Genomic DNA, 14,393 nt, shown 5'->3' on the forward strand with positions numbered 1-14,393 from the left:
GGGGGGGGGGGGGGGCAGTCTGTTCGGCCTTCCTCTCCAGTAGCAGACATCTACTGGTTGCTGTTTTCAGCTGCAAATCCATGCAGCTGCCAGGCGTGGAAGGCGTGCTGCCGGGGGTTGGTGCGGCCGATTCGTCGACTCTCCGGCCGCTTTCGCGCAAACACGCTCCAGAAATATGCTCGGGCAATTTATGAGCCAGCTCCTGTTCAGTAGCTGAGCGCGTACAGGGTTCCTCCCTCCCCCTGCAGCTAAACAAACTGATGCATAAAAACACGAAAGAGGAAAAAGAATAAAAATGGAGAATTTCCGCAGCGACGGCCCGATGTTCTGATCCGAGCTGACAAAATGCCGACGTTCAAAGCGTGAAGAGGTGAAGCCGTTGCCGGTGGCTCATTGGGGTCACCGCGGTAACCACACACCTTGTGTCTTTCGTTCCCTGACAGCGCTCTTTGAAAGACAGACAGAGACGCAGAGTAAAAAGTGAGCCTTCGAAGTTTCTGCGGCTCCGCTCGGACAAGCCGTTTTTAAACAACTTGGATTTTTTTTTTTTAATTTCATAGTGTTACATGCAAACTCTGATATTTAAAGAGGTAGTCTGGTGTTTCTGTTAAATAGTTTTCAATAGTTAGCAGCCCTGATATATCAGTCAGAAGTCTTCCTCCAATAGCTATCCAAATGAGTGCCCCTTTTCTATAATTTCTTTAACGCTTGTCAAGCAACTCGTTTCCAAAATGTCACACAGATGCGAAAGAACGCTAAATTAGCCCAAAGCAAAAACCTCCTCACTTTGGCGTGACACCTTTAGCCTGCTGCTAAGGGTCAGTCCAACAAGAGTTAACGGCTAGCTCAAACCCAGCTAGCGACAAGTCCCAAAGCTTCATCGAGATTCATGGAAATAAATCAGTCTTGCTGGATGTAAATTTAAGTTCTCCAAACCGAGCCAGTTCAAAGGGCTGTCCACAACAGGAAAGACGATAATTGTTTCCAACTTCTACGCAGAAAACCAAATCCGAAGCCTGAAGAACGATACTCGTTTGGCTAGTCGTCAGCCTTCTGCCCTTTTCTTCCCACTCCGAGCTCTATGACGGATGCCACTGCTGAGAAGGTACTATCCATCCATTTTCTTTACCCGCCTCTCCATTCCGGGTCACGGGGACCTGGTGCCTATCTCCAGCAGTCACTGTGTGAGAGGCCGGGGGACACCCTGGACAGGTCGCAAGTCCATCGCAGGGCCACGTAGAGACAAATGAGACAAACAACCATTCATGCTCTCGCTCATACCTAGGGGAACTTTAGAGTCACCCTAACAGACCAAAAATATGGTCTGAGGGAGGAAACCGGAGTACCTCGGAGTAAACCCACATGACCACAAGGAGAACAGGCAAACTCCACCCAGAAAGGCCCAAGGCCAGGATGTGATCCTGCAACCTTCTTGCTGGAAGTGGACAGCTCTAACCACTGCTCCACTGTGCCACCAATAAAGTACTAATTATTGATAATTATTTGACAGAACATCACTTCCAAAATGACCACACTATCCCTTTATTGTTAGGCCTGCCAGTCATGATATTTTTTCTGCTATATTTGGTCACCTCAGCAAGGTCAGACATGGATGGTTTGTCATGTTTTAGTTGCTTAGACTTTATGTTTCTGTGGGATATTTGCTGGCATCCGAACATGTCCTGTGACGAGCCCCAGCCCTTCAAATCAAAGCCACTTCTTATACACCTGCACCACGTGCCCTTCCCTTTTTTTTCTCCTTTTTTTTTTTTTTAACCAAACTGCATTTCTCTGCTTGCGACTTAAGCCCCGCTCCTCGGGACTGTGTCCTCCCACAGGCTTTGACGTTCTGCGTCCTGGGAGCAGACACAAAATACATCATGTTCCTTTCAGCTGATTACAAATCCTCCCTCCCGCCTCCTCCTCCGTCCTCCTGGCTCAGCACTGACACTGCGCGCCGCCGGGTTTGAGGCGGTCGTGAAAGCAGGGCAGCAACCGGGGCCCCGCAGCCGGCTAAATCCCAGACTGCTTACGCAACCAGCGGGCGCGTTCAACGGAGCCAAGGTTGACGACTGCAGCCACTTCCGCCCCCTCCTTGCGTTGAGCCGTGCCGTGCCCTCCTGCCACTGCCACTAACGCCGTCTTCAACCGGCGTTCTCCGCGAGGATTTCGGCTTTGCTGAGCAGCACGCACGTGACACGAACAGTTCAATTTTTTTTTCTCCCCCAGCGCCAGTCAATTTGTCTTCTGTTTACATGAGCTGCCATCATCACCAGAAGTGGCTGACCACACACACACACACACACACACACAATAAGAGCCTGTATGTGCTTGTGTAAGGCCCTGTACCCAACAGGGATCAGTCTATAAGAGGAAATAATGAGAAAGAGAAGACAGCAGGACACAACGATAAGGACTGCTGCAAAGCGTCGGTGTTTGTGGGGAGAAATAATGAGAACGTCTCGAGCCAACAACACCAGCTGAGATCATGACAACGCAACGTACCGAGTGGAGCAGATATCTGACATTTAAAGCTCGATCCAAAAGGTCGACGGTCATTTCAGTCTCCTCTTCTTTTCCGGTGACCTTTGAGCTCCGTTCAGTTTCAGCTTGAGTTTGGAGCATCGCATCAATCTCAACCCTACGGAGGAACGCGCGTGCGAGTTTTAGTTCAAGTCCAGTTAAAAGCAGCTCCAGTTGTTAAGGACGTCGACGTAGAAGAGGCTTCGCACGATTCAGCTGTTGTTCCGTTTCCATCATTTCCCATCGGTTACTCCACACACAGCTTTGGAAAAAAAAAAAATACAACAGAATGTGCAACTCAGTCATACAGCGCAGTCACAGTACTTGGAATGTGCAAACTCATCTGACTGCCACCGCTTTCCACTTCTTATGCATCAGAAGGTATAGATTTCTTTTCCTCTTTTACCCAGTGGGTCTCTCGCCAATAAACGACTTACAGATTTCCTCTCAAATCCCCCCCCTAGAGTGCAGAGTTTGCACATCCAAACCCTCATTGACTGCCATTGTATCTGAGCTCAGAGTTTTCTCTTCAAAACTGGAAGGGATGCCTCCTTTTAGTCCTATTTAATGAGACAGCCACTTACGGTTCAGGAGTTTTTTTTATTTCCTAAAACAAAAACAGCTTTTAGTTTGAGGCTTACTTTCTACTTTGTGTTCCTGCCTGTCTTAATAAGAGTGCCATCCGGTCCGGGCGACCCCTAATGAGCCACCGGCAGCAGCTTTAACACGTCTTTCCATGTCGTTCCACTGGCAACGCCCAAAACGTCTTCAGAGATTTTCTAGTTTAAACTGTTTCCGAGTTTGATAATCGATCGGCTTTTTTCTGAAAGAGTCCGTCTGAATCTGGTCCAGCTCAGGGACAGGATTGAAGAAACCTGCGATTAATCGTTGAACGGCTGATGGGTTGGGCTCCAAGGTAACAGAAAGCTGAGAGGCTGTCCTGCAGCAGCTGAGACCAACAGGCAGACGTAATAAAAGCTAGGCGTTGTTCTTCTTCAGGAGTGTAAGGGTGAGTCAGCAGCAGGTGTTCCAACACATCGTCTCCATCAGGTCTTGGGTTCTCCGGACCGGCTCGGTCCACAGAGGGTCTGAAGGACAGCCCCGGACAGGCTGTCCCACCCTTTGGACCTGGACCTTCCATTCAGACAGCTGTTTACTGACGGTGCTGATCCCTGCTTTAATCGTTCTGCATGGTTTTTGGTTTAATTTTTTTTTTAAATCTAACTACTTCTTTTTTTAAAATCTAACTACTTCTTCATGTCTTGTGTTATTTTAGCCACTCTTGCATGAAAATGTTCAGCTCATTCAGGAGATGGCTGCCGCCGCCGCCACAACCACTGGGGCTTTTGGTTTCAATGACTTATACTTTTATTTACAAAGAGTTTTTACCATAGAAATGCACTGAGATCTGTTCAGCTCTTTAAAATCTTATTCAGCTACGTGGTCAGGTTTCGTCTCCTTACGATACTTTTAGCTTTCAGCTGCCATTTTGCTATTATCACCTTTTTTTGTAGCCTTTTGCTACATTTAGCTTTAAGCCATCTTTGTCCCATGCTCAGATTTTAGCTAGTGTTTTGCTACTTTTGGGTAACATTTGATACTTTTAGGTTTTAGCTGTCATTTTGGTACTTTTGACTTTTAGCTAGATTTATTTTTTAGTTTTAGACTAGCATTTAACTACTTTAGCTTTTGGCTGGCCTTTTACTACTTTTACCTACTGTTTTCTTAGTTTTAGCTAGTCTTTTGCTACATTTAGCCTTTAGCTATCTTTTTCCCCACTTTCAGATTTTAGCTAGTGTTTTTCTACCTTTAGGTAGCATTTTGACACTTTTAGCTTTTAGCTATCTTTTTGGTTCTTTTTGAATTTTAGCTGGCGTGGTTATTATATTTTTTGGCTTTCAGACTATGTTTTGCTCCTTTTAGCTATTAGATTATTTTTCCCCCTCTTTAGCTTTTAGCTAATGTTCTCCTTCATTTAGCTTAAACCACTCAGTTTCAGCTTCTTCAGCAGTCGTTCGGCTCTCAGCACTCAAACTGCATTTTCACAGAAAAAAAGGATTTTCTAAACTTGCGGCTTTTTAAGAAATCGCAGCTGCAGCCGCAGCTGTCCTTTGTTGTGAAACGACACACAATAAACAACCTGGAATGGACCAAAATACCCTTTTTTTTTCTCCTTCGAAATAAATTACTTTTCTTTGTCTTTACATGGCCTCAGGAATCAGCTCATCCAGTATTCAGTGAATTATCTCCACCTCTGTTTACTTCAGCTGAGCTAAACGTCTTCATCTGAAGCGTGTCGGTGAATAAACATGAGAATATTAGAATCTCGCCAGCTTTGATTTGAATCCCCCACACAGGGAATCCATCAGAACGTGTCGTTTGAACTGGGAAGAGGGCGCTCACAACCTAACCTGTACAGCACAGACAAACCCAACAACGGCGCTTGGGTGAAATGAGGGAGAAAACCCAGCCCTGTTTGGAGATGACAATAAAAAAAAAAAAAAAGTTAATTATGTGTCCAATCTGGCATTTTGACACCTTCTACAATCTTTACAGATCTGCAGTTTAAATGTGATGATTCCAACACGTTTAGAAAAACACATTTGGTTTTTTTGTTATTTTCCTAGGGTCCTGACATCCAAACACTGCTCCTCAACTTAACCTCCAACAATTACAAAATGGATGCCCAATTCTAACTCTAACCTCAAACTTTACCCTAAAAGCAAACCCTAACCTTAAGACCAAGTCTCACCTTGAAGAAGAGTCCATTTTGTCCCAACGTGGACACGAATGGTCCTCACAAACTGACATGACCACAATCTTTGGTGCCACTGTTCTACGCCGTTTGCTTTGATTAACCAGCTGATTCTTCGTGTATTTTCTCATGTGCACATGTTAAAATGTGTTTTCATATCGTCCACATCGGACCGTCCTGCTGGACACCCTGGATCTTCAAAACGCAAACCAGCGGCGCTTTAACAACCAGAGTCTGACCCTTGTTTTTTGGACAAGAGTCTGTTTCGCACCAGAGCGAGCACCGATGTAACCTACATTATCATTTGTGACTCATCATGCTGGACTGTGAGTATGTGTGTGTGTGTGTGTGTGTGTGTGATGTGATTTAAAGGAACTCAGCATCTCCTTTCCCTTCCTGTCGATTCTACGAAATAAGAACACAACGTTAGGCTCAGCTAAGGGAACGCTGAAGGGATTTTATTCTTGTTTTTTCCTTTGTAAACCTTTTTCTTTTGCACAAAGATGCATTCTGCTCTTCCTCTGAGGCAGAGTGTGAGGCTGTGGTCTCCCAGGATGTAAACATCATGCTCCTGTGTGATGTTGGGGGGGGGGGTTCTGCTCAGCCTCAGCAGCTGAGCTGGATCTCACCTGCAGAGGTCTGAATCTCCAGGACAAATCACTGCCACTCCACAGTGATTGAAGCACAAGGCACACACACACACACACACACACACACACACACACATATGCACAAGCTGCTGCATACACCTGACACCCCCCCCTCCCCCCCTCAAAATCACAGCATACACAAGGGGAAAAAGGGTATGAAACTCCACTGCAGCCTGAATATTTTCAAGATGGTGTTGTTTACCTGGGATCGGTCCTTTGTTTTCCTGGGCCTCGGCCGGAGGGCTGCAGGTGAGGATGAGGACGGATCGTTCCCATCGCCACCCTCCCTCCTATCCCCCCCTCCCCCCACCCGGGGCGACTACTCACCCGTCAGTCGGCGCCCATGCGGAGGCCGGTGGCGTCCACGCTGTCAGCCCAGACTGCGGCGAAGCACGCGCGCGCGCGGAGGTGAGCTCACCTCATGCCACGGGCCAGGTGAGCCGCCCGAGTCCCGCTGCGAGCATCCGTGCGTGGCTGGAAGAAGTGGCGCCGAGCATCCTCCGCCTTGCCTGCACCGCCAGCTGCCCACCTCCCTCTCCTGCCCCCCCACTTAGAGCGGCTCTGACTGCGTGCTATTGTCTCCGCATCGGTCTGATCTCTCGGATGGGGTGGAGGAGGACGAGGAGGAGGAGGAGGCTGGACCAGGAGGAGCGGAGAGAGGGGCCAGGCCCCGCCCTCCTACCCCCGACCGCTCGCTCGCTCGCTCCGACCAATCGCAGCGCCGCTCGCTGTCTCTGTACAGACTACGCTGCCTTCAGGGCCCGTCGGAAACTTCACAAAATGCGAAGCGAGGGATGGATTTAGTGATGCTCGAAGTAAATATATAAATTATGTTTTAATAGCCTCAATTTAGGTTCACTTTTTTAAATAAATAAGTCTTGAAACACTATCTCTCCACTTGTCATGCCCTGTACTTTTCAAATTTACAGACTTCATAAAGTAGGGTTGTGTTGCGGCCTGAAGCCACAATCCTTTGATTTAATTTCACCACATTAATCTATACTCGGTACCCCATAATAACAAAGTGAAATCAGTGTTTTGGGGTTTGATGCAACAAGCTTAGCACACCTGGATCAGGGGATTTTCTGTCATTCTTCTTGGTAAATCCTCTTAAGCGGTTGGATCAGGACCGTTGGAGCCATTTTCAGGTCTCCCCAGGGATGTTTGACAGGGTCCACTCTAGGACATCCACAGAGTTGTCTCCAAGCCACTCCTGTGTTGTCCTCTCTGTGTGGTTTCGGCTTATTGTCGTCTCGTAAAGGTGAACCTTTGGTCCAGTTGGAGGCCACCGAGCTCTTGGGAACCTTCAGCGCTCAGATCTGCGTCTCAAAAAATAACCCTGTCTCTGAGCTCTGCGGGCGCTTCCTTCGTCCTCACGGTTTGCTTTTTTAAGGGAGGCCTCCTGTAGAGAGGTCTGTGCCTTTCTAAATCATTTCTAGTTACTTTGATTTCCCACAGGTGGACTCCATTCAAGGTGTAGAAACATCTCAGCAGAGATCAAGAGAAATGGGAGACACCTGGGCTAAATTTAATTTATTGTAGTTTTTTTGTTTGGCTGTTCAAAAACCTCTAAAAAGCCTTAATTTTCCTGCCAATCCCTGTCCCACTGAGCAGGTTGTAGTTTACTGCCTGTTCAGCGGGACAGAATAATTACCTGAAATGATGGGAGCAAGTAAAGAACCCAACTACTACCTGGTTTAGCCTAAACCTCCAGTTTTAATAACCTGTGTCACTGAAGAAACACCTCAAGTATTATTTAAAGGAAGAGGAGCCATGTTGAACCAGACAAAAGTGATTTTATTTCAAAGGAATGCTCAAGTGAATATGAGGAGCTGTAATAACAACGATTAAAACACTCAGTGCAACTGCTGACGTGACATTTAACACATCAGGGTAAATAAGGAGCAGATAAAAACGTTTAAAGATCTATAAAAGCTCCTATGCAACATATTTGCTGCTAACAGGGTAGGGGCTGTGAGTTTAGTGCAAATACGACCCTGGAGATAAAAAGAAGTTATACAAAGAGATAAAGTGCCAAGTCTTTGGTGTGCAGATGCTGTGCCAGGTTCCGAATGCGACACAGGTGAACGTTCTGAGCGTCCCCGGCGCTGTACACCCTGTATATGTGGTAGCGGTCCTTCTCTTTCAGCGCGAAGTCCAGCTCGTTCGCCGAGAGGTGGATGAAGGACTTCTCCTTCCTCACGGTGGACTTCACCTCCACGAACACCACCGGCCCCGGGCCAGGCGCGGCCCCGCCTTCGAAGGTGAGCTTGAAGTCGTAGGGCTGGCCGCTCTCGCCGCTCTCGTTGCACCACAGGACGTGAGTGGGGCGCGCAGGGTCGCCGCCGTCCCGCCAGCTGCACAGGAAGGAGTTGACCAGCCGCTCCCCCCACTCGCCGATTGCGAGCAGGTCCATCGGTTCGTCCGACACCACCACCTGCGAAGGAGCGGCGCAGGTGTTAAAAAGAAAGAAGAAAAAACAAAAAGTGGGACCGCGCTGAGTCGGCAGAAAGCATACTGACGGTGGGGGGTCTCTGGCAGGTGAGCTCCATGTCCTCCAGCGTGGCCTGAGAAGCCTGGTCTTTGTTCCACAGAGGGAAGTCCAGGTTGAGAAGAGGACGTTGGGTCTCTGCAGCAGCTGCAGTCCCCTGGAACGTCCCGGAGGTCACCACAGCATCGAGGACGGGTCTGACAGAGAGACAAAGAATGAATGACCCGGGAGAAGATTATTTCAGACGTTCTGAGGAGAGCGGACGAAGCCTACGGGTTGTTCGGAGCGGGCTGCTCGCCGGAGGACTCGGCAGGCTGCGCAGACAGAGGACTGGGTGCTGGTCCCGGAGCTGGGAGGTTCTTCTCTCCACCCTCGGCTCTGCCCGACTCGCCAGTCTCACTCAGCTGGCTGCGCTCTGTCGGCGTCACAAACAGGGAACAGGGAGCGTGAGCAGGACGTTCAGAAACACGAACGATCCGTGAAGTCTGTGTGCTGCTTTGTCGTTTCCAAACTCTCATGCAGCGTTAACGGGAGCCTTTTAAAGGCATATTCCAGCAACATTGAAGTGGGGTTCTGCAGAAAAGTTATAAACGGCTAAAATCTTCCCAGTTGTAGACGACTCTCTGAACGACCTCAGTTTGAATAATCAAAATCTCAGTCTGATAAGACCCCTTTTTTTCTAAGAAACAGTATATTTCCACCAAAAGGGATCCCAAGCTGCCCTGAAAGTGCTATAGCTAGCTGCTGCTGCTGCTATTTATGTTTACAAATACCCACAATATGTAAATAACTGTGCAGAGACTTTGGCTGTGTGGACTAGCGTCAGCTTATCCGTCCCGTCGGATGTAAACTCGATTTCTCCAAAGTGAGTTTGGTGAGAGAGCTATCCACAGCAGGTAAGACACTAACTGCTTATAACTTTCCCCACAAAACCTTGCTTCAAAATGGCTGAAAGATCCCACATTAGAGATGACGCGAAGCTAATATTGAGTTCTTCTCGCGCTGTGAGAGGTGACTAAAAATCAGTTCTGAACATGAAGCTGTTTCTGTATTATATTTAGCTCCTGCTAAATGATCAGCTGAGTGTTTTTTTTTTTTTTTTCTCATTTCTACGACCTGCAGCTCCAAACAGACAATTTTCATGTTGTTACGAAGATATTATCTTGTCGAAACCTGGGGGTCTGGGTGTGCTGGTGGTCACGGCGGCAGTGGGAGGCGGTCCTGGGTGGCTCATGACTCTCTGCAGCTCAGGGAGGCCCGCCGGTCTGACGCCGCCGCCGCTCCAGGGAGGCTGCTCTCCCTCGTGGCTTTTCCCGCCATGACCAACTTCCATATGGGGCTCTTTGTCTTTCGGGCTGGCAGGCGGGGGCCACATCTTTAGGACGGCTTCAACCACGCTGCTCTTGGCCTGACCTGGCGGGACGGAGGAACGTCAGCAACGTGTAGCTTCTATGGTGCTTTTAAAGAACAAAAACCCTGTTCTCCTCAGGGTACGTACTGGGGTGGATGCTGCCCGTGTTCTGCATGGATGCTCGGGGAGGCCAGCAAGCCAGCGTCTGCTCCCCGTCGGCGGGGGCAGGGCGAGCCGGCTCCTCCAGGGAGCTGATGGAGGAATGACTCCTTGACAGAACTGCAAGACAAGAAGTCAAGGATTAAAACCGAAGAAGATGGGGGGGAATAAAATCACGTTTTGAAATTGTTATGCTGCAAAAACAGAGTTTGCACTGAAATCTTTGATCCCAAAGAAAAGAAACTCCACAAAAACTGCCTAAATAAGAACGAAATTTAGGAGCGAGTGTCAGGGAGAATGGAAAATCCAGCGTGGACACGTCAGGATTCATCTCACGCTCCAGTTTCTGCGTCAAACTCTGTGATCCCAGCACCCCTGAGCTGCAGATGCGGATCGCTGCAGATGTTCTCTTCGGCTGAAACGGGTGCAACTCCGACGAGGCGGCATGAAACAGAGGGGATGTTTTAAAACTGGCCGAAGCTGAATCTATATTTCAAAGCCAAATGTTAAGCTGCTGAAGCTCGCGTGCGTCGTGCAAAGCTTTCAGACTCGGAGTCGGCTCAACGCTATCCCGACCATTTCTGAACACGTTGGGAAGTTTTCTGAAAGCGGGGGTTTTGTGCCTCCCGCTCGGCTGTCGACGGCGTCTCTCTGCGCTGCTGCAGTTTGCCCACATTCGAAAACCATCAAATATTCGCGGAAATACCAGCCTGGGGTTTTCAATTTGGAGACACCGTCCTGAATGTGTTTGCACCAGCATATAATTGGCACCATGAAGGAGCAGATGGCACCTGGAATGCCATCTTAGTGAATCTGGGCCTCAGCGGGTTTTTGTTGCCCCGTTACGTGCAGTGTGACGCGCTGCGGTGGGAGCGTCAGATATTTTTTGGTTTTGCTGTTCTGTGTAAAGGCCTGAATGTCACGTATTAGTTCACCCTCATTTGAACTCGACTCTGGATAGCAAGAGTGAGATTTCAACCTGGATAGACTCACAACAAAGAAAAGCTGCAATTAAATGGTTTTATTTGACATGAATGACATAAGATATTTGGCGCTCGGACCTCGGCGGAAGACGTGAGTGTCGACAATAGCAATGCGCTTCGAGGAGAAGCTCAGGTTGAGCATTAGAGGCGTCTTCCCCGGGCCGAACACTGGTGGTGGAGGTCAAAGAGGGGAAGGAAGCTTGAGGGAGCTGGGAAACTGGGGGTGGAGAAGGGGTGGAGGTGGGCTGAAGTTCGACCGGTGAACGGATGAGGCCATGATGGAAGTCCTTTTAAACGAAGGCTTGCTCGCTGATTGGATACGCTGGAGGCGCGGTCGGACGCTGATGGGCTGAGATGGAGGCGTGTTCTGATGCTGATAGGCTGGAGTGGAGGTGCTCGACGCAGCGATTAGATGCAGGTGAGGCTGAAGCAGGTCTTCCAGTCTGAATTTACGCCTAGGCTTCATTTGCTGATCTTGTCACACTATTATATGTCAGTAATAGGTGGTGAGCTGTGAGCATAAACATCACCAGCAGTGAGGGCTTCTCCGCTGGCCCTACACATTCAGTGGTCAGAATCAGTGACATCCAGGGGCTGGTTCTTGGGAACACCATGAAGACTTTGACTCTGACGGATTTACTGAGTTTGTGTTTTGCTTCATTCACTCAGTGGGATTTTTGGGGACTGGATGTAATGCAGTAACCTATTACTCTACAACGAATAAGGACTCTTTATTATACCCCAACGGAGCGACGTACCCACACAAATGTTATGTCAAAACGACCGGCTCGGTCTCGGCATGCAGGCTATTACTTTTATTGGCGTTTCGAGTTACCATGGCGATGTAATTCGCAAAAAACGACAGCATTTTGTACGCCTCAAAGTTTCTTTCAGCTTCAACTCGATCATTTTTTAAATATATGGAGCTGAAATTTGGCGTGGCAGTAGATGACACAGAGCCCCATCACATACTGAATGTTAAAAAAAAAAAAAAAAAATGGCTGCCAAAGCTAACGAGGTCAAAATTCAGACCTAAACTTGTGCGTGCTCTAACTCGGCAACCGTGTAACGCAAGAAGGTCAAACTTCACAGCCGGACCCCGATGGGTCAAATGGATTCCCCTTTAGAACTCAAGGTCACAAGGTCAAAGGTCAAGGCCACAAGAACCCATGTGATCGTGCTCTGAAACCGTGTTGAAACGTCACAGCTGGACTCCTCATGTGTCCAGGATCAGCCCTTTATGATGCCCGTTTCCACCTCATCAGCTTTTGGAGCAACTGTCATTCAGCACAAACGCGCACAATGGCAGTCCTCTTCACAGTTTCTCCAGGAACTTTCCAGTTAAACATTGGCTTGGGCTTTCTTGCAGTCCTACAGAACAAAGCGTTGGATGTCCAACGGGCAGCTGGCGTGTCCGGACATCCTCAGCTCAGAACAGAAACGCGACTGGACCGACTCGACTTTTGGCATCAGCCTCCGTGGCAAAACAAAAAAGAAACTTCTATTTGGAGCTGAAACATAGGCACCAGTGTTGGGCTGCATGCCGGAGGAATTAAACTCTTCTTGAAGAAAAAAAAAAAGGAAATGGATATTGACTTTTTTAATTAAATTGGTTTTAATTTGGTTTCCTGCTTTAGTAGGCTAATCGGTGGACCACAGCATTAAAGGCTAATGCTTGCTGTATAAAATAGTATGATGCCGCGCCCTGTTATACTGCCGTTTTGTGTAATAATGATGGTTTCCGTAGCATCAAGAGGTGAATTTATTCAGGTGAGTCCCCACCAAAGGGGCATGATTCACCACTCAGCACAAATATTACCACAGTTACAAGTTAAAATGTCTTACAGTGAACTCAGTGACTTTTGCTGTAAATGACTTGTGACTTTGATAAATATGGTGGTGATTATCTGTAGGATTTAACTTGTAATAGTGTATTCATGTGTGTCTGTAATTGAACCAGGGTCCCTGTGTGTCCGTGCCTAGGGGCCCCTGAGGGTCTTTAATCCTAATTAGCGTGCAGCCCTCACACACTGGGTTTGATATGAGCCCAAACCCAGTTCTGGCTCCTCGCCACGAAGCGCCGCAGCAGCTGCTGAAAACGTATCAAACAGGCTGACACGTTATTTGTTCTTTCCATGCGCTGAAAAGAAATAATTACAGACGATGTCGTTTATTTTTACTCGGTCCCACACAGCGGTCCCCCGCTGACACGAATACCCACACAAGAGCTAAAAAAAAAAGTTTTTAAGAAATCTGCTGTCTCTTCCTGCCTATAAATGACATTTAAATCAGACAGCAGCCCACTGTTTTATTGTTTTGTTTTGTTTTTCTAAAAGAATTCAAACTAAATAACTGAAGTATTTATTGTTTCCAGCACAAAACCCCACATAGTTCAGTGTCTTATTAAAGATGCTTGTGCTTGGAGCAGGGACGGCTGGTATCAGTGGGCCAGTAGGGCTAAGCCCTCCCTGGTGTTTACAATAAAAATGTTAGAATACCTATTAAACACAAATTAAATATATCGTATCACATTTTGTGAAATTTACAACAAAAGTGATGCTAAACAGTCTGGAGAAAGTCTTTCTAAACGACTAACTTTTTTACAGCCCCGTTCATTCAATGTCTTTCGTGGTACAGAATGATTGACAGCTGTTTTGTCCCGCCCCCCTCAGTTTGCTGCTTCAGCCCAAGGTCAGCCCAAGGCAGGCTTCAGCCAATCAGGGTGGACATACAATAACGTGCCTCGAGCGTGACTGTATGTGGGTGTGGTTTGGCGTAGGCTGATTAGTTATGATGGGGAGCAAGATTAAAAAAACGAGGTGGATTATTTAATTTCTCACCCGCTTTCCTTAATGTCTTTGGGGGGAAAACTGGAAGAGGTTTGGGGCGGATAGACCAAAGGATATTCAAATGGCTAACGGCAAGTGTAGCTAAAAAAATCTCTTTTCTGCTTTCCGTGTTTTCTGTTTGGAGGGGGCTGTCGAGGAATGAAGTATTGGACATCTGACAGAGGCTCTGTGTGAGCTTGATTTCTGGTGGTGGTTTGTTTTAAGCTTGTCTTTGTGCTGAAAAAGAACATAATGTCAATTTATAGCAGGTTTTCTTTATTTCAAATTGGATGCCTCTGTTATTGAATTCAATCTGCAGCGTTTTATTATGCATCTGTTCGCCCACCCTACAAATATCACCACCAGCCGCCGCTGGCTTGGAGCGAGATGACGCCAAGTGATGTACAGCAGAACAGCAGCTAATGTGACCACAAATAGTTATAACAGGACAATCAGGAACCAGTGGATCACCTTTCACCTCTATGTGCGTGCACGCGCATGTGAGTGTGTGTGTGTGTGTGTGTGTGTGCATACCTCTGTCCAGGCTGATGGGTTCTGGTCTGACAGGCTCTGGGACCTCCCACTGCTCCTCATCACTGGGCAGCTCTCTGATGTCCTCTTTGGTCAAAAACCTCTTCAGAGCTTTTGGATCC

At 47.8% G+C, this 14,393-nt stretch overlaps 2 protein-coding genes across 15 annotated transcripts in view; both read right to left on the minus strand.

Annotated features, from left to right (window-relative positions):
- Positions 1 to 6,541, minus strand: part of bsk146 (brain specific kinase 146) — a 15,961-nt gene extending 9,420 nt beyond the window's left edge. Inside the window, exon 1 of the mRNA XM_017416062.3 lies at positions 6,256 to 6,541. The gene's annotated coding sequence lies outside the window, so the exon portion shown is untranslated. The remainder of the gene's footprint in view (positions 1 to 6,255) is intronic.
- Positions 6,542 to 7,704: 1,163 nt separating this feature from the next.
- wu:fj29h11 (protein NO VEIN) overlaps positions 7,705 to 14,393 on the minus strand; it is a 46,702-nt gene continuing 40,013 nt past the window's right edge. For all 14 annotated transcript variants that reach the window (XM_037980690.1, XM_037980687.1, XM_037980689.1 and 11 more), the window contains 6 exons: positions 14,275 to 14,392; positions 9,918 to 10,049; positions 9,593 to 9,832; positions 8,693 to 8,834; positions 8,451 to 8,616; positions 7,705 to 8,365 (listed from right to left, as the gene is read on the minus strand). In XM_037980690.1, coding sequence (XP_037836618.1) covers positions 7,943 to 8,365; positions 8,451 to 8,616; positions 8,693 to 8,834; positions 9,593 to 9,832; positions 9,918 to 10,049; positions 14,275 to 14,392 — 1,221 coding nt within the window. In that variant the 3' untranslated portion in view covers positions 7,705 to 7,942. The remainder of the gene's footprint in view (positions 8,366 to 8,450; positions 8,617 to 8,692; positions 8,835 to 9,592; positions 9,833 to 9,917; positions 10,050 to 14,274; position 14,393) is intronic.

This window comes from Kryptolebias marmoratus, linkage group LG17, assembly GCF_001649575.2.
Source record: "Kryptolebias marmoratus isolate JLee-2015 linkage group LG17, ASM164957v2, whole genome shotgun sequence".
In the NCBI taxonomy this organism is placed as follows: Eukaryota; Metazoa; Chordata; class Actinopteri; order Cyprinodontiformes; family Rivulidae; genus Kryptolebias; species Kryptolebias marmoratus.